A 20,361-nucleotide genomic window follows, 5' to 3' on the forward strand; every position below is an offset into this window, starting at 1 on the left:
ATTAATGAAGGCTCCATTCCATTAAGTGTAGCTGAGACTTACTAGTGAGCACAATAGCGGCACCATGACTCTGTTTAACGTGAAAGGAACAGAATCTTAAGTGGTATCATTGGTAACACCTGTGTTTACTTTACTGTTATGTCAAAATGGCTCCTGTGAAAAAGGGTCTATTGTGATATGTCTTTAAACACCAATCTGCAAATGAATCCAAATCAGTCCAGTACTCTGTACTTAACTGATGCGAACACTATAAGTTTCATACCATGACAACCGCATGAATGACTTGTATGTAAGTAGATCATTATGCAGCAGAGGGTGATCCACTTAATGATGTGCTTAGAATCACTTGTGGGAAAATGCTATTGATGCACCACTGATAATGGAGAGGAGGCTTTCTAACACAGGCAATGGCAATTTTTTGTTTGTTTTTAAATCAAGTCATTATCTCTTTGCAAATTGACCCATGTAGTTTAAAGCTTCAGTCTGTACAGGCTGTCATATCGGAAAACACTGATAAACATCAGTGTGGTCTTGTGAAACCACATAAGAGATCACCACTTCTCAGTTGTGTTAGTAAACTACCCAGTGACATTAAAAGATTTAGTGAGTGAGTGTTGGACTGTAGAATAGGAGCCTTGGGGCCTGCTGTACTGCTAGTAATACATACATGCATACTTATTTTAACCACATTGTATTGTAGACCTTGATCAAGGATAATAAGCAGATGATTTAGCAGTCATACTTGGATGAAGGGCTGCAACTGATCATTCATCTTGCTATAGATTTTATTTAATTGAAATTGACAAAGGAAAGTGACATATTTAGATGTAGCTGTACTGTTGGCTGGGTCCATCGTTGGATAAGAGGCTGAGCAGTATTTGAGGTAAGAGACTGAGTACAGAGTTATTTTCTTCACCATAAAGTTTAACTAAGTTCTTCAATGTGTTTATTTTGGGTGTAAAAATTAACCAGTATCAATCTGAAATCAGTTTTGCTACACCAATACGCAGACCTCTGGATCAATCTACATGTACTGTGACCGGTTGATGGCCTGATTTTACAGTTATGAATCTGGTGACACTGCCATGCTGCTACTTCCTCACTGCATCATCAAACTCTCCCAAAAATTTAAAAGTCAGTGCGAGACTCTCATGAGATGCAGTACAGAAACGTTAGCCTAGTGTTGCTAAGGAAATAAGACATGCCTGACAACAATGGCTGTCAAATCAAAAGTTTGGAAAAGATTTGGATTTTATAAGATGGATGGATAGTTAGACAAAAATCAGATTGTAAGCTCTGTAGAGCAGCCTTTCAGTACAGTGTAGCACCACAATTGTTCACCAGATGAACACACACTTTTTACAGCCACAGCGCTTCAGGTCAAAGGTAATCACAACATCTGTAGCACATTATATTGCGAAGGACTTAAAACCTGTCAGCTTTTGAACGTGTTGCCATCATTAGCTGTATTCTGAGACTGCTGGTAGTACTGCACATTGTTACCTGTCATTGTCTACTGACATTACTTACTGAATTGAATCATATCGCGCAGTTTACTGTCTATGGACAGTTGCTGCACTGTGCACACTGTTAAGTTAATCCAACTTTTGAGTTTCAGTAGTAAACATTTGTCTGATTGTTAATCAAAGCAGTGATTTTATACATTGATTATAATGAGGAAGAAGAGGATAGAGACGGTCAGCTACATCCAGTTCAGAGAGGTCCAATGTAGACAGATCCAGCTCAAAGCAACCCTGCTCATGGAGACTCAGACTATATGCCTCATCCTTTTATGAGATTTGGCGTCTAAAGCGGCACACTGACCGTTCACCTAATTCCCTGTGCAGTGGCAGCTGGGCCTCAATGCTAAATGGTACATGTGTTTGTATGTGTGTGTGCTGTGAGGAAGAGAGGAGAGCTCAAACTTGGCTGAAACCGCAGATGAAGTGCCACAGAAAGTCCAACAACCAAAGCTGTGGAGAGCAGGATTCTCTTTTCCATGCAGATAATGAACCTGGGAATTTTAAGAAATGAACATAACAACTAGACAGGGGAGAGAAGTAAATGATGACAGAGGTGAAATCTGCAGGAAATGTATCTCTTGTGAGATGCAAACTTCTAGAGAAAATGATGGAGCAGAGAGATTCTGTTGCCTACTTACTTGGGCACAACTAGGACAGTGATCTGATGAAAGGCTTGAGGCTGACACACACACTCACTCCTACAGCTACAATTATTCTGTATTCTAGAATTTATGCGCTGATGTTTGCATCTTGCTGAGCTGACAGGAAATCGGTTGCGTTCACACTAGCTTGCTGCAAAGGATGTGAAATTACACACATTTACCCTCACCTGCCTCATGCTCACATGCAGAAACTTTTTTTTTCTTCCTGTAGTGATTGAAATGCACAGGAAATGATGTAACTCAACAGTGCTTTTTCTTACACCACAGTGATGTAGTAGCCAAACAAGTTCTGTAGTGGCAACAGCTTTAGTGCTTCAGATGTAGGGTGTGTGCTGAGCTGTCATACTGTAAGAGTGCTTGAATGAATTCTACAGATATCATCATTTATGAATTAGGTTAGAGTTCTGAAAGAGGCACTGATTCTGGCTTCTCAGATGTGAACATTTTCTGTTTTTATCAGTACTCTGCTTTCTGGGAATCTGCAGCAGGAATTTATTATAATTGTCTTATGTTTTCTAGATTAAATGAGTTGATTCCAAAAAAACGGACAAGAACAATAAAATGTTAGGTATAAGGATGGGCTTAAAATCGAGCAACAGCTTTTGGGGGTTCCTTTAAATACATGCTTTTTGACTGCTGAACATAAAGTTTGAACCTGCTGTGCTTTCATCTACATGACACACATTTATTGTGCTTACTATATGGTATACTTGAACTAGCACTCAAATGTACCTAAGCTTTTCAAAGGGTGAGCAAATTACCAAATGAAGAGGCTCCATTTATATAGAACCAATCTTATCCATAGGTATAAATTAGGCACCAACAGAACTTGTAGATACATTGGGAGCGCTTTGATGCAGCAGGTCCCTCTGCTAATCCAGTTACTAGTTTGTAGTGCAGCATTAAATGAACTGCCACATTCTGCAAATCAAATTGTTAAATGATGTGATTTGCAATAAGCACAAATGTAGTTCTGTGTATTCATAGATTTTCAGAACCAGTTATGGATTTAATTGGTGATTGAACTAGTGCTTCAGTTGATTAAAGTGCTGCTCAATACAGTGATGTCAATCTTTTAGATTTCCTCAGCTACTAGCACGTGGGACGTAGAAGTGCACGCTTCAGCGGGCTCTGTGGCCATCTCAGCCCAGGTTCTGAGTGTAAATTGTTTTCCAATATTTTGTGTATTTTAATCATCTGAGATTTTTTGCGTGGCTTAGAGACATTTTCTGCTCAAACATTAAGGAAAGAAAGGTTTTTAAGTAATATGTCTCAATAAAAACAAGGAATCTCTGTCTGTATGTGTGCCTCAAATATCTCTGCGGATCAGGATCAGACTGATGTGAGAGTTTTAACAGTGCTGCAGCGTTGTTTAAGGGTGTGCAACGTCGGATTTGTTTGGACTACAATGATATCGTTAATAAATTATTTCATAAATGCTTTACGAATTTTGCTAGCATTGTCAATTATAGCCACCATAGCCACGTGTGCACCAGAGCCAATCGCTGCAGAGCTCATCCCCATGACATACCTTAAGAAACAAGAGGATTTATACCTGCAGCGGCGCGAGCTGGACTGGGATTTTGCCAGTGGTTCAGTCCCGTTCTGTGCATCTAAACTGACTGGGTCTGAGGAGATCCGGATGCTCGAGGACAACAAAGTGAAATCAGAATCTGTGGAAGTTTGTGTGTAGCCAGCTGCCAGCCCACCCCCCACGACCCACCTTCGTGTGTAGCTAGCTGCTACCCCACCCCGAAGCCCCACTTCCTGAGTTGATGGACACGCCGGCACGTCCAAAACTGGATTTAGGGTAAATAATGTCCACCACGCTTTTTCGCGAACATTGCCATCGCGTTTGCTTTGTGTCTGGTGCAGGAAGAAACGGTAAAAATGGGCTTTTGTCACGAAAGCATCTGCAAGCAGCAAGTTTGGTTGCTGAGGAACATGGGAAGTTGTGTGAGGGACGCCGGCGGTGATACAGACAGCGACAGAGATGGCGAGTTTTGAGAGTTGAGAGATTTGTGACATACGGCGTGTTTGGAGTGTATTGTTAGTGTGTTATATAGTGTTTAATGTAGTGTGTTTAGTATGTAGTCTAGTTGTTTTTTTTTGTGTTGTGAGTCAAACCAAGGAGGAGACTGTGGAGAGAATGTAGAACAGGCAGGAATGAGCTGGGGAGCCCTGAGCCTGAGGCATTGCCTGCATTTAATGTAAATAGTTACATATAACCTTGTCATTTGTAAAAAAAACTTGTGCACAGATTTAGCAAACAACAATTACTGCACATTATAACTAATACAATTGGTTTGTTAAACATCTGTGGTTTTCACAGTAAAAAATCTAAATCTTTTTCCTACTCTGATTTTATTTTGTGATTTTAGGTCCATAGTGTTAGTATAGTTTGTCAAAATGAAAAAATAACTGTACAGTCACGCATGTGAGGTCGTGCTGAAAATAATGACACCAAACAAGGCAGGGTAAATAGTTTTTAAAGTGAAATTTAATGGTAAAATCAAAAGTAGTCATCAGCAGCCAATTATATCCCTGACGTCCCACCTTCAAACACAGCCTCATTTGGCCATCCATGAAAAAACAACTTAACCTCCCACTTTTCTATAGGAATACATGCTTTTTACAGGCAGTGTGCTAGTAGTATAAAATTACTCAATGCTGTAGCTAATTTAATGCATTGTTCAAGTGGACAAGGAAAAGATTTTTTTTTTTTTTGTTCGACCAGTCCCTTCTGCATGGAACAAAAGTTTTGTTTCATGGATTTTTAGATTACTCTTTGTGTATTTATTATTTTGATGTATTTAAAAGTATATCAGCAATTTTCAGCTGCAGTTTCGGCTATGTTTAGCCAATAAAACTACTTTAAGTTCAGGAAATGAATTTAAGAGGTTAGATTTGAGTTAATAAAAACCAGTAGGTTTGGTTACTGATTCAAAAAAAAAGATTGTGGCCTGGTTTTAAATGAATAAGTTAGTGTTCAGTTTTTGTTTTTACTAGGGATAATCCTTGGAGGCAGCAACAGTCACCAAAAAATAAAATCTGTCATTTTTAAATGAGACACCTAATGCAAGTTGCTGCCCCTGGGCAAAATACTAAGTTTGTAGGGAGTCCCATTTGCACATGGAGGTTATAGCACATGACATGTGACCACAGAATCAATAGCTGTTTTTAGACGGGGCACCAAGCCGCCAATTTGCCCGTCCTCGGTCTCTTTGGCTGTTTGGTTGTGTTAGCTTGTTATTGTGTAGGCTATGCGAGCTGTGATCAGTCGCTATTTTCAAGTTAAAATCCCCCCGCTAAGAACCCAGTTCTAAACTCCAGTAGGGTATAATGTAGAGCTCTTATTTTGAAGACAAATTCGTTGTCACTGTTCACAGCCCAACTTCGTGCTTCACGTCACGTCACATGTTTACGCCTACCTCAGTGGGCTTTTAGAAAAGGAGGAATGTTACGCCTCCGTTTTAGAAAGACAGGCCGGCACATTGCTGCCCTAACCTTGGAGCAAATGTGCCGCCTTTTCTATCTAAAAAGGGCTAGAGCTTAAACAAACAGCTGTGTCTGAAGTCCTAATGTTAAGGCTTTAGGATAACAAAGAAGTTTTTACACGAGTCTGTGCATGTCTTGCCTGCCCTTGCCTGTTGCTGACTATGATATATCTGTAAAATGGCCAATGCAGCTACACCTGTCAATGTGTATCTGCTAAGAGTTATGGTTTGTTTTTACCACTGACAGACTAAGATTGTTATGTTGAGTGTCAATCGGATATGTACAGAAAGTGACCATTTTGTTAGGATATCCTACCAGGCCCACCAGCACTTTCAGTGGACCCACTTTGACAGTTACATTTGCCTTCAAGAATTAGGTTGCAGCCATTAGCCATTTTTATACTGGGCAGCAAGCAGCCAATTTGGTTGTCTTTTTTGCAGCTAGGTCCGTGGATTTAGACAGAAGGCGGTAAATTGGGGGTCTGTTTTGGTTCGCCAATTTGACGCCAAGGGTACATTTTTTTTTTCCACCTCCATTGCTATGTAAATCCCAGCTGTCGATGTACTGGCAACTGTGTGAGAACTGTTGTGTAATCCACATCCGGGGAGTTTTAAAACCAGGAAACAGCTGATCACAGCAGTCAGTACATCACTTCATCCGCGAACGTCAAGATGAGCAACTGGAAAGCCGCTGAGATCCAGGAGATGCTAGCGTCTCCTTGGTCTCTGTAGTTGACTTTGTTGTCCGCTTGTTGTTGTAGCAACAAGCTACTAACGGTCGCTATTTTCAAATTAAAAGCCCCCACTAAGAACCCAGTTCTAAACTCTATTGGGGTGCAATGTAAAGCTCTTATTTTGAAGACAGAATCGACCTGCATCACTGTTGATGCTGAACTTCGTGTTTCACGTTACTACACATGTTTACGCCTACCCCAGTGGTGGCCAAGTGGCGGCTTTTTGGAAAAGAAGGAATATTACACCTCCCTTTTTAGATAGACAAAGTGGCACATTGCAGCCTTTACATTGCTGCAAATGTGCCACCTTTTCTGTCTAGAAGGGGCTAGTGTTGCCTGTTTTTGTGGCTACTAGAGCAAGTTTAAAAATGGCAGAATTCCCTTTTAAGAGAGCAAGTTAGATTTTGAATATAAAGCTTTCAGAGTTCCTGGCAATAGCAGATGGTAGACAAATAAGGTTTTTATTTTACATTGTTATAAATTAGTTTTTTTATCCTTTTGAGTAACTAAAGAGAAAACATCTGCATCGTGACAGGAAGTGGTTTATGCAAACACAGGCACTTACAATGCTGCTATACAGACTCTACTGATTACAGTTTTAATTAAACAGTAAATTACTGTGAGATACTTACGGCTCTGTGATAGACTAGACTAGCAAGCTGTCCAGGATGGGCCCCACCACTTGCCCAGTGCATGCTGGGATGTGCTTCAGCGGGCTGTACACTCCAGGTTCTTTTGATGTTGAAATCTCTTCTTTGCATCTTTGCTCATTCCAACAAGGTTTTTAGAGAGATATTTGAGACAGAGATATAAGTGAGGGAGGTGAAGAGACACCAGTGTTTCCTTGCTCTAAGCTCATCCAGAAGCCTTTCATCTCCTTGAGGATTGCATTAGATGGATTGTAAGATCCTCAGTGCTAGCGAAGGGGTAACAATTTCCAGGTCACTAGAAGAAGCAAAAGTTTGATGTAATGCTTTTTTGAAAGGAATTGGTCATTTGGGGGCACAGTTTAGTCATTTTAACTGTAAATATTTATTAGAAGAGCAAAATAAGTAATTTAAGCAAATATAACATGTTTTATTCCTGATATTTGTCAAGCTGTGTGAGCCATTAAGTGGATGAGGAAAATTAGTGGAAGGGAGGAGTGCATTGTGGGGGAGGAAAGTAATAACGTGAAGGAGGAGGGGAACTGTAGTGATGGAAGTTGGCTTGGGTGTTTGTTGCAGTGCATTGAAGTAACTCGCAAACCTCCCCCACCTCCTTCCCTTCCTGGCCTCCAACATGGCCTACACACACTCATTGATGCATGCTTGGTTCCACCTACCTTCATCCTCTCACTCATGCAGAGTGGACTGTTGCCTTGGCTGTCAAGTTCCATGGTTCTTGTGTTTTTTATTTTTACACACCTATAGAGTCATTTTGGTTTTCAGATTTCTACACAAAATATGGCAGATGTCATGCAATTTAATTTTCCTTTTTATACTGTGGGAGATCAAAAGACACACACAGAGACTAGAATCTAGCAGGTTGCTATCACCCACCCCTCACACATCTGTTTGGACTGACCGGTTAGTTAACCAGCTGAACTGCTTTTTGACCATGTAGCTAACTACTGCATGGTGTACAGAAAAACTCTCTGGCCTGTTGGCTGGATGGCAGCTGTTGCTGTTCAAACAGAGTTGCATCTGCTGGGCCCTTTTGTTCTAATTCTCACTGACACACACTCTGAGTGTGTGTTGGAAAATAAAGAAGTGCTTTTGTTTGGTAGTAAAATGGAGGTGGGGGAGGGTTTGGGGGCATTGCTAATGTGAAGTGTATGTGTGTGTGTGTGTGTGTTTGCTGGTGTGTGGATGTAAATGTTTTTTAAATGTTTTTTTTTTTTCTCAATGAGTGCATGTTTTTTCTTGGTTGGTTAGAACAGATTAACCTGCTAAACCTGCAAGTTAATCCATTGCACCCCTGGTAAGCAGATAATATTGCTGCCTATACATATTCTCAAATATGTTTGCACCATTTAAAGAGGGGTGGTTGCTTTGAGGAAACTATATACTTGTGATTTTCCAGCCAGTAGTGGAATTTGAATTCAAATACTTTCCTTGACAAAGTCCTTTACCGGGGGTTTATATTTTTATATCTACATGAAAAGTGTGTCTCAGCTAAGGGTTATATCGATGTAGTTGCTTGTTGTTAAGATGCTTCCTAGGGGTTTTAAACCAGCTGTTTAGGCGAAAACTCAACCTTTAACCCGTAGCTCTAGCTTTGGATTATTGGGAAACATATTGTAAGATAGCATGATATATATATATATATATATATATATATATATATATATATATATATATATATATATATATATATATATATATATATATATATATATATATATATATATATATATATATATATATATATATATATATATATATATATATATATATATATATATAAAATAAAATCGATTTTCAAAACTAACAAAGCCATTTTGAAGTGATGAACTATAGCTACATGGTCATATATGACAACAATTTAAAACTGCTGCTCAATCACATTGGACAGTGTAACAGGTTCGATCTTGAACAAATCACCACCTGCACTGCTGAGTAGAGCCTGATTGATATATTGCCAGACCAGTATTATCAGCCAATATTGGTCCATCACAGATATATTGGTTCCAGCATCTAAGGTGCCCAATATGTGCAGATATGAAAACTTTGTTTTAGAGATGAAGATGCAGAAAAGATTCTTGGCATACTTATACCATAATACCATAATAAAATTTCAAGGGAAGTTTACTGTTTTATTACAATGTCATCTTTACAGGGCATTCTAACTACATTCAATACTGTGTCGCTTTCAGTAAAGCTCTGCAAACTGCAGCCTTTTGGTTTTTTCTACCTGCACTATAACAATGGTTGTCTTTCTTGTCCCCCTCCCTCTTTGCTGTGCTTTTCTTCATTCCCTCCTCCCGCTTTCTCTCCAGGAACCTAAATGAGGACCATGGAGTAGCAGGCTTAATATTAGCAGCTAGCTGATTAGCTCCTCACTGCACAACACACCCCCCTCCATCCAGTCCCCTCCAACTCTAGGCCTCCCTAGCAGCCATGGCAGACCCTGGGATGTTGAGTTTATTTGGGGACGATGCAGGGCTGTTCTCAGATGGATTAGATGGTTTAGGAGACTGCTTTCCTCAGCAGCCTACTCCTGCCCAGTCCAACCCGCTGGCCCAGCAGACTAATCCCTCTCTAAACCACGAGCACCAGGGAAACCGAGGTTTTCACCAGGGGATGATCCATGGCACTGGGCCTGGCCCAGGGCAGCCTAAATTGGGGCAGATGTACGATCACGGCCCCTTCACCGGCTATGATCAACCTGGTGCCCCGGGAGGACGCATGATGGCTCAGAATGGTCCCAGCCAGGCGGCACCAAACGTGAACACAGCCATGAATGGCATGGCTTCCCACTACCATAATAACCCAGCTAACGCTAGCAACCCCCATCATGGGTACCCAGGTGATGCTACAGGAGCAGGGGGTGGGGGTGCAGGTGGCGTTTGGGGCCAGCAGCAACAGAACAGATCAGCTTATCAGCAGCCTCCAGCACAACCAGGAGGTGGCCCCAACCAGATGGGGGGTTACCAGATGTCTCAAGGCAACTATGGTGGAATGCAGGGCCCACCTACATCCACAGCAGCTCGCATGAACCAACACTACCCTCCACAGAGCATGGCACCCCCCTCTGCTCAGGATGCATCTCACTACCTGGGACATGTTGGAATTGGGGGGGCCCAAATGAGACAGCCGCCACCACAGCAGCAACCCCAGGGCTATCCCAACATGGGCCATACATCCAGATACCCACCCTCCCCTTCCCGACAGCCTCCACACCCCCACCAGCACCAACAGGGCATGGGGGGGTTTGGTGGTGGCCAATACCCAGGCTATCAGGGCCAGTATGCAGCCATGGGACCTGGGATGGGCCAGGGTGCTAGTGCAAATGTTAATGCTAACACCAGCCAGGCCATGGGACCAGGGCAAATTGGCCAGAGGTTTAACCAGGGATCAGGCCAGGGAGCTGGGCAACAGGGGCAGCGATATCCCCCTGGACCACCACACCAATCACAGCCCCATCAGACCCATTCTGTCCCTCTTCAGCAGCAGGCAGGGCAGCAGGGCCAGCCTATGCACCCCCTAAACCACCCCCAGAATCTGCCCCAGTCTCAGAACCAGCCCCAGTCCCACCTTGCCCCCCCATCTCAGGGATCTTACCCCTCCCCCTCATCCATGTCCCCCATGCGGGTAATGGGAACCCCAACTCCTCCTCCCCAACAGGGCAGACCTCCTAGTGCAGGAGTAACTGGAACCCCAGAGGTTGCAGGATACACATCCATGCAGTCTCCACCCAATGCTTTGGCCCATCCACAGAGAACTCCCCAAACTCCTCTGTCCACCCAACACCAGCAGCCCCACAGCCTGCCCCCTAATGCAGGACAGATGTATCCTGGCATCGGGCTGCAGCGTGGTCCACAATTGGGTCCAAGCAGGCCTCAGATCCAGCAGCAGCAAGGTAAGCACAGAACTGATGGTGTTGTCCCGTTTTGCTTTGACGTTGGCTTCACGTCTGTCCTGTGGACTGCAAAGGAAGAATTTCATTGTACAAGAGAACATGTTTCCTAACCGTCTGTATGACATTAAACACTTTGAATATTGATTCTTGGTACACATTCAAGTATTTTGTGTACTGCCACCATAACCATTTTAAGATAATGATTTGGGTGAGCTAATGCTGAGAAATTACAACAAAGAATAGCTCTTTTAACCTTTGCTGTTCTCATACCCTCCATGTAGTATGTAAATACTAAACTGAACTTCTAGAGTTGCTGTGGATTATACAGATACAGATTATACCAGCATGTTCTTTCCAGTTTAAATTGGTCTGAACACTTTTCCTGCAACATTTAGCCAGTAGCCAACGAGTGTGTTTTCTGATATTATTTTAATGACAATTATTCCAAGTTGCAGAGATGATAAACTCTGTATAGAGTACCAGTAATCATCCAGTTGCCCAGGCACAACTGAAATACTTGAAGTATTTAAGTGATTCAGTAAATCTCTACCTGCAACTTGATAGTTGTAATGTTTTATTTACTTAAATCTGTCATTTAATCTAAATTGGCTCACCATGACTTAATTGATAGAGAAGTGCTTTTGTTTGGTAGTAAAATGAAGGTGGGGCGGGGTTTGGGGGCTGTGTGTGTGAAGCTGACATTACTATCTGTCTCTGATGGGATGATATTTTTCAATGCTTGCTCAAGAGCATCACAATGTTTGTACTAATACAAGAAACTGCAGCCAGATTATTTACTGTATTCTGCAATGTTTTTTGATGGTTTTGGTGGTTGAAACCAATACAAAACAAAAGTATAGCATGGCTTCATTTCAGTGCCTTTGTGATGGACAGGAGGTAAAACATACATCCATACGGTCAGTAATTATGCCACTTGTCTCTGTTCCCAGGGCCTCATGAAGCTCCAGTCAGCCAGACTGGAGAACAGCGTCATCTCCAGCCCCAGCAGCAGGCCTCTCGAAGCGGGCAGCCCCAGCAGCCCACTCCCATGGGTTTCCAGGGTCCAACTACCACTCAACATGGTGTTCAAGCCCCAAGCCAGGGCCTAGCACCACCAGCCCAGAATGCTCAGACGCAGCACACACACCTGCCCCCCCAACACCTTGCCCCTACCCCAAACCAGGCCCCCCACCCATGGGCGTCTCTGCCACCAGCCTCCCATCTAGTCTCCTCACCCCCTCTTACTCCACAGAAAGTGCCTCACATACAGGTGAGTCTCAGTTGAGCAAACTCTTTGATGTGGTAGCAGTGCTGTGAGTGTGAGAGAGATCAAGACTATGTGCGTTTGTTTTCATGTGTGGGTGTATTTCATGTGAGTGTTTATTTTTCATGTGGGTGGGGGAATGTGTTTGTTTGGAGTGTAAGGGAAGTGTGTGTGTGTGTGTGTGTGTGTGTGTGTGTGTGTGTGTGTGTGTGTAATTGTGTAATTGTGTGTACATGACATTTGAGAACACAGTGGTGCATCAGGCACTGGTTCCGTGAGGTTTTGTGTGTATGTGTGTGCCTTCATATTAGTGTGTGTGTGTGTGTTTTGCTTTTTATGTCTTGTGCTGTCGTCCTTGTGTGTGGTTGTTTCCGTGTGTGTTGTGGGGGGGTGGATTATTGCAGCTGTTTGTTTCCTGTGAGTTGCATATCCTGAGACATGTGCGCAACACACACTAGTGCTCACACACAGGCGCCACCAGCATAATCTGTCCTCCTCTTGCTCCCACATGTCCCCCTCCTCTGTAGAGGAAACTTCCCTTCCTGTCTCTCCCTCCTCCCGGTCTCCTTTCTTTCCGCTCTCACTCTGCCTGTCTGCCTGTCTCCTTTTTTTGTCTTATCCATTTCAGGGATGTCATCTCTAAGTTAATGTTGTGTGGCCGGATGTGCAGAGAGACGGGCAGTTTTGAAAAGGGGCGGGGGACAGTGAGGAGAAACAAGATGGGGGTTGATTAAGATATTGGGGGAGGGGAAAACACTAAGAGGAAAGAAGTTGGGAAGGCAAGCAAAGATCTTAAGAGAGGGAGTCCAGGATCTCTGGTGGCATTTTCCCATTACATCTGCCAGCCTGGCTATACTGCTGGATTACTATACTATACTGGAAGATTTGCATTTCCACCACAACTGGCCACCTGCTTGAAGGTGTGTCTTAAATGAATGATGCGTTTGTCTTGATCAGCCAGTACTACTGAAGAATTGCCTCTGTCAAACTTCCCTGTCATTTAATAATTTTAAAAGCTTTTATCTTGAGCTATACAGTAAAACACAGCAGATGATCGAAAGGACAAGCGGGGCGAAAGAAACTAAAGAGATTAAATTAGAAGCTACATAAGTACAGAGGGCTGAACGCACCCGACTTTTCAGAACATCTTTCTCTGAGTTTTGCAGCACAGACATGAGTTGAGTATCGTTTTGGAGCACACAATTGTTAGAGGGGGACGTACGGGCTTGTTACAGGTTGGCTGCAGTTGCAAGACGTCTCTGCAGCCAGCTTGGAATTTGGTTGAGCACAGCTCAGCCCTACTCAGGAGCAGCACCATTGCGGGCAAAGCTCTGCCTAACTAGGCAACCTGGAATGGTTTGGTTGACTCTGCGCAACCAAAAGTGCTGGTGGAAAAAGGCCATAGTAAAGCAGGTGGCAACCTCTGTGTGTGAGCATGCACCATTGCCGCTGCCTGCATCACGTGCCCTCAGCTTCCATTAGCTTGTTTTGTTGCTCAAAGCCCCCTTTCTCCACTGACCTATTCACACACAATCGCAGCCCTGTGGCAACACACACCCATACAGATCTCGTCCCTTTTTTTCCCTTCCATTTTCATTCACACTACTCCCCACTCCTTGCCTACTACCACCCACCCCCACCCCATCTCCAGGCCTGCGTCACTGCGTTTTGTGGTTGACATTTCAGCCGTCACACCTAATTTATCCACCACTCCTGACCTAGCTTGGTGAGCCCTGGTCCTTGCAGATCCAGTAGACCCTGTCATTACGCACTAAGACACACACAGACAGACAGTGTGGCTTGGGCTAGTGTGGTCTGGTATGGGATGGCAAATGTGCCTGGGGAAATGGTATCACCTAGCTAGAAGACTGCTCAGAGTGGTACGTGTGTCCGCAGAACAGGAAGGGAGTTCTCTCAGTGCCTCATGATGACTTGTTAGAAAGAGCCACACACATCAAGCTGGTCAGTCAGTCATGATGACTGTATGTCTGGTTCTCTAAGCTCCATCTGTTCTCAAAGCATGGCTATTACACATGCACACACACACTCACGCTTGCCTTCAGCAGCTCAAGGTCATAGCTCTATCATAGTGCTGTGACCTTTATTCTACATCTCTCTCTCACTCACACACGCACACACACAGAGTTGCGTGCAGCACTCCAGTTGACATATAACATGCCTGTCTCGCCCCTCCCCCGCTCATGCATGCTGTCGGCAAGCTGCTATACCATTGAGCTCACCGTTGCTCTGTAGCTTTTGGGAAGTGCTCCTCTAATATTTAGTTGTCTCCGTTTGTGTGAATTTCATCACATTGAAACAGCTAGTTATTGGTTGACAAAATACTAAGTGGCTTTAATATATTTCTTTAAAAAAAAAAAAAAAACATTTACTCGAAAGAATGTTGTTCTAAAGAGAGTCTCTAAACGTATTCAGCACTGAACTGCAACTTGTTTCTGCCCATCTTTTTCTCCCAAGCTCTGTTTTTGTAAAGCCAAACTTGAGCCTACTTGACATGTTCATCAAAACAGGTGTATAGCAATGTTGCTGACATGGACATCTAATCAGTCCTGTCAGAACAATGGACACCTAATTGCAAATTATGTGGAAATCCTCCATGGACAGCTACAGCAGATCAGTTTGGCTGCATCCTGGTTTGGAAGGATGACACATTTTATATTCTTTGAGGAAAGATGATACAAGCACCAGTGCGACCACCTTGCCAAGCTAGCTCTCTGTGAGCAGATTCATCTTGGTTTTGGTAGTTGAGTGATTTTTATTTTAAACCCATTTCTTTTTTGAAGAGGTGAGACATGCAAGAGGATGTGCTTCCTTCTCTGTATATTCTGAATGATTCTTTTATCTGTCAGGGCTGTCAAATGGGTATTGTTATTGGCTATTTGGAGCTGTTCATGTTCCCAAAATTATAAAAATACCACTACTACTAACTGCCTTCATTTAGACTTTTAAATGTAGGTTGTTTTGTGCTTTAGAGAAAAGTTTCACAATAAAACTTCTCCCCCTTCTGGCAGTCCGTGATTATACACACTACTTGCTTTAGCCTACTTTGTCACTACTGTTCAAACTCAATCGGAATGGGACGTTGCATCTATCTAGCTAGCTAGCTAGCTAGACATGCAACCATGGCCATTTGATTTGTAGAAAGAGATGGAAGTTTCTCTACATTGCCAGCTCTGTATTCATCAGCCTATGATTGACCAAAGCCAGTGATCACAGATGCAGCCACACCTCACCTCACAAAGACCCGTTATGATACAGTAATATAAATACTATGCAAAAATAATTTCATGCAATGAGGAAGTCTAACACAATGAAGCAATCACTAGCAGCCTGGTCATGACTGAATTTTCAACTTCTGCATGGAAAGAAAGAATAGTCCTATCTTTTTTGGTTGAGATATCATACATAGAACCAGTGGTGAAACAAAGTGTTTTTTCTTTCAACATGACCGTAGCTGATCCTGATCAAATCAGAATTTGATAAGAATGGTGTGAATAATCATACATCGGAGTGTTCATGCAATAGGAAGAGGCAAATCAAATACAGAGCAGAGAGAACTCAAAGACAACTGCGCTGATTTTATTGGATGGGTCTTTCCTCTTGTGACAGTGTGACGGACCACACTAAACTGCTGAATGGATGGCGATAGTTAACAGCAGTTTTGTATCGATGGAGGGTGGAGTTAATGGATGGATGAATGGACAGGGAGTCAGGGGAGAGGCTGAAGGATGAGAACAGGATTTCCTTTCACTACAGTCCGTTGGGAATCTTAAGTGTTTCTGCCTGCTGGATTTAACCCTTCATGTCAGAGAGAGATGAAACCCAACCCTCTTCATCTCTCCCGAGTCTGTCATATTGGAGACAAAGCCATTCTGTTGGTGTGAGTGATTTGTTGAGTTCTTCATGAATATTTTGTATTAAATTCAGTTATTTTGAGTGTTCCAACTTGTTTTTGGAAGTGGATTATGATGGTGCCTCAGTAGAGAGGGCAGATTTTTCCATTCTTGATAGAGAACTGCATTTAAACCAGTGCAAGTCATCACACCAGCAAGCTAAATTCACCTTGCACATCACAAGATCTGACACAGGACCCATGTGCGCATGTGTGTAGTGTCTGTGTCTCCATTGTCATTCGTGTGATTGATTATCGTGGAAGCTTGGCAGGAGGACATCTCTCTCTCTCTCTCTCTCTCTCTCTCTCTCTCTCTCTCTCTCTCTCTCTCTCTCTCTCTCTCTCTCTCTCTCTCTCTCTCTCTCTCTCTCTCTCTCTCTCTCTCTCTCTCTCTCTCTCTCTCTCTCTCTCTCTCTCTCTCTCTCTCTCTCTCTCTCTCTCCCTCCCCTTTTTTTTTTGCATGTGTAATGGCTCAGTTTACGTGTATGTCAGCAGGTGTTTGTGTGCAGAGATTTGTGTGATGCGTGACCTTGCAGTGGTTTGGTGTGAAATTGTATGTGCGTGTGCACATTAACATTCTCCTGATGGAAGTGGACTTCCAGTGATTGCACCCCAACTCCTTCCTCCTCTACATGAACACACCCAAACTATGCTAAGTGTGTATAAACACAGAGGGGAGCTGCTGCCGGGGCATTTTGCTATAAACTTGCTGATGCTTACACACACACTCCCCGTTGACACACTTTGAGACACACCAAAGTGCATATGTGCATTACACATACACACTCTCTCAAAGGCATACTCTCTTTCGCTCTCATATGACACACACACACACACGCACACACACTCCCTTGCTGTGCCTTTTTGAAGTATGGAGATAATTTATTCGTGTCATGATGCCTGATTTCCCATCTGCTACTGGGACCCTGAGCAGCTGGAGAGAGAGAATGAGGGAGAGATGGAAGAGAGGGAGAGGGTGGAGAGGCAGCTGGAGAGGCTCCCAACAGCTGGTAACCAGTTGCCTGTCACAGAAAGCTTACTTGGGAGCAATGAGGAGGTGAAGGGAAAAGGAGAAAGAAGAGAAGGTTTAGTCTGTAGTAGAGCAAAGTAGGAGAAAAAGAAAGAATGAGGTGTCAGTTTGTTTGTTTTACTAAGGTTGTGGGGGGGGGGGCGCAGCAACAGGGAATCGAGGAGAGAGGACGAAGAGAGGGAGGAGGTGGTAGGAGGTGTGCATGCATGGATGGATATCTTCTTTCCCCCCGCTGCTCTGTAGTCTGCTGCTGCTGACAAATTCAACCCCTAGCCTGCAAAAAGTATGGCAGTATTGACTGACAGGAGATGGCAAGCAAAACACATTTCATGGCACATGTACTCACACTGGTCCATATTTGTATTATTCATTTTAAAGCTGAAATGACTAATTTACTAGCTGGTTGACAGAAAATTAACCAGTTTTTTTTTTTTTTTGAGTTGCAAATGAGATGATGATGTGTCTGTGAAATATCCCAATATTTTTAGCTGCTATTCTTTTGATCCATATCATCTGGGTACTCCAAAGGTGTTGCTGCCTATTTTTGGAGTTCTATCTACTGATATAACTTAGATAGCTAAGTGACTACTGTTGTTCTGGGGAAGATAGCTTTTCAGTCTATTTTCCATATTCATTAAATGATATAGAACGTTTTTAAGAAAAACTTTTTTGTTGAGAGATTTAAACTAATGTCTTTGTCCCCCACATCCACAGCATTCCCCCACTGACCCGTCAGGCGATGCCTCAATGATGGTTCCTGACAGGCTGCCAGTCGGCACTGGTGCCCCCGGCCAGCCTATCAGCACAGAGCATCCCAGCGACCAGGAGACCAAGCCAAAAAAGAAGAGGAAGAAGAAGGCAAAAGTAGTGGACAAAGAGGAAGAAGAGGGAGGAAAGAAGGCTGAAGGAGAGGAAGGCAAGTCTGAAATTCCTGGGACAGGAAGTGATACGGGTCAACAGGCTACTGGTACAGGAATTGTAGAGGGGAATTCAACACCCTTGGAGGAGAAGAAAAAACGAAAAAAGAAACCAAAGGAGAAGACGGAGCCCAAGGAGCCCAAGACGCCCAAGACACCCAAAACACCAAGGACCCCCAAAGAGCCCAAGGAGAAGAAAACCAAGAGTTCCAAGACCAAGACCCCCAAGAAAACCAGGTAGGAGCAGCATTACAAGTACAATACTGTGTGTTTGTTTTTTTCTGAACTACCAGTTTAAAAAGCTGTCAAAGACATGTAAACTAGCAGGTGAAATTAGTCAAATTGTATCGCGTTCTAAACACTATTAACCAGTAAGTAGAAGTGTGATGCTCTCAGTTCCATATGAACACATACACAAAAACAAATCAAACCCCAGGTGGGGTCAAAGTCAGGTGGTAAGAAGAGGGCACCAGCAGATGGAGGACAACAGTGTGAATATGCTGACTCTCTACTGCACATTCTAAGCATTCTAATATGTACATGGTCGCGTAAGTATTCCAAATAGGTTGCAGTGTTTGGAATATCAAAGAAAAATGAATGAGTAGCCTACATTTTGATATAAGAAACTCATTGTGAAACAGTATATACATACAATCTTGCACACCAAGACCGAAACAGTCACTAGATCCATTACTCAGGTGACCAACCAAGGGGAACTGGGGGGGTCACAAGCTCTGAGCTGTTTAACACCAGACTGTGTGTCTGTGAGAACAGGCAGATCTGGAAACCAATCACACGTTCTTCTATGGACATTGGTCAGCAGGGTTTAAACTACTGTCAGCTTAGTTTTGCAGGTCAATTGGAAAGTAACATATTATTAACCTTCTTCATTCGGCTCCTCATTAACACAGTGGAATTGTATTTTTTATCAACTGTCCCATTCTCATCAACACCTCCATGGAATTTCCACAGATTTATCATAAATGTCCATTTGGGCTCATGGATAAACTGATAAGATTTTGGAGTTTCAAAGGTCCCTGTGGCCTTAAGTCTTAAGATGCTAATTATCACATCTCACACAAATGTATACAAAGGATTACATGATAACATTTTATATCCAATAGGTCAACTTCACTTTGGTATTCCAATGTTCCGCAAACTCAGGAACAGATGGGGAAATTGTGGTCGTATTTCATTATTGGTCAGATAGTAGATGGTGACACTAATCTTGGGTGCCCACCTTGAAACTGTGCTGATTGTGGAGAACTATTGTGCTGTTGAGTTCAACATGTGTGTGAAGCATCCGAGTATTAGATGCTGTAGCCTCTGCAGCAACATCCATACAACATTCATGAAGCATTGTCTGCTGTCATGGCTACAGCTTTGTCTTCCATGGGAATTAGCTTTTAAGCATGTGAACACATTAGTGTGTAAGTTCATTGATGAATGTTATGGAACCATTCTTTGTGTAACTATTGGGGCTGGGCGATAAATTGGTAAGATCGATTAAATTCGAGTTTGTGGTTTCAGAGGATTTCGAAAATGAAAATCAATTTTCTCTCTAACTTGCTCCGCTGCTGCTGGGCTCCCGTAGTTCATAGTGTGTGCCACACTCCCACTTCATTTACTTTCCACAGAGAAACAAGCAACAACATGACAGCATGCCAAGAGTCCCTTCCCAAAATGATATGCTATATGTATCGTTAGCATGAAGTAGCATAATCGCTAGCGCCGATTTTGCGGACATGCACCGTTAGCATGTTTTTGCTAGGTGCTCGTTTAGTTGCTTGGTGTCGGACTATTGTTTCAATAAGGTGAAAATGGTTATCATGAGCTTTTAGCCAAGCTTCTTCCTGTTTCATGGGTGTGCTGCATGAATATGTTGCTACATGGTTAGCATGCCCTTATATGATGTATTTTGCAGCATGTGCAGCTGCCCCCAGTAACGGGGGCGCTCGGGTGTAAGAGGTTAATGAACTACTTGCATTAGTTATAATGCAATTATAAATTGTTGTTTGTAAATTTCAAAAACTTGTGCACAAATTCATCAAAGTTATATGTAACTATTTACATTTAAATGCAGGCAACGCCTCAGGCTCCGGGCTCCTCAGCTCATTCCTGCCTGTTCCACATTCAGCAGTCTCCTCCTTGTTTTGACTCACAACACAAAAAAACGACTACACTACACGCTAAACGAAACACTGTATAACATACTAACTATACACTGCAAACACACCATATGTCACAAATCTCTCAACTCG

General features: G+C 43.0%; 1 protein-coding gene across 2 annotated transcripts in view; it reads left to right on the top strand.

Moving 5' to 3' along the window:
* Positions 1-20,361, top strand: part of chd7 (chromodomain helicase DNA binding protein 7) — a 75,445-nt gene that overhangs the window by 11,670 nt on the left and 43,414 nt on the right. For both annotated transcript variants that reach the window (XM_037083123.1, XM_037083124.1), the window contains exons 2-4: positions 9,397-10,979; positions 11,930-12,249; positions 17,898-18,337. In XM_037083123.1, the coding sequence (XP_036939018.1) occupies positions 9,518-10,979; positions 11,930-12,249; positions 17,898-18,337 (2,222 nt within the window). In that variant the 5' untranslated portion in view covers positions 9,397-9,517. The remainder of the gene's footprint in view (positions 1-9,396; positions 10,980-11,929; positions 12,250-17,897; positions 18,338-20,361) is intronic.

This window comes from Acanthopagrus latus, chromosome 21, assembly GCF_904848185.1.
Source record: "Acanthopagrus latus isolate v.2019 chromosome 21, fAcaLat1.1, whole genome shotgun sequence".
Classification (NCBI taxonomy): Eukaryota; Metazoa; Chordata; class Actinopteri; order Spariformes; family Sparidae; genus Acanthopagrus; species Acanthopagrus latus.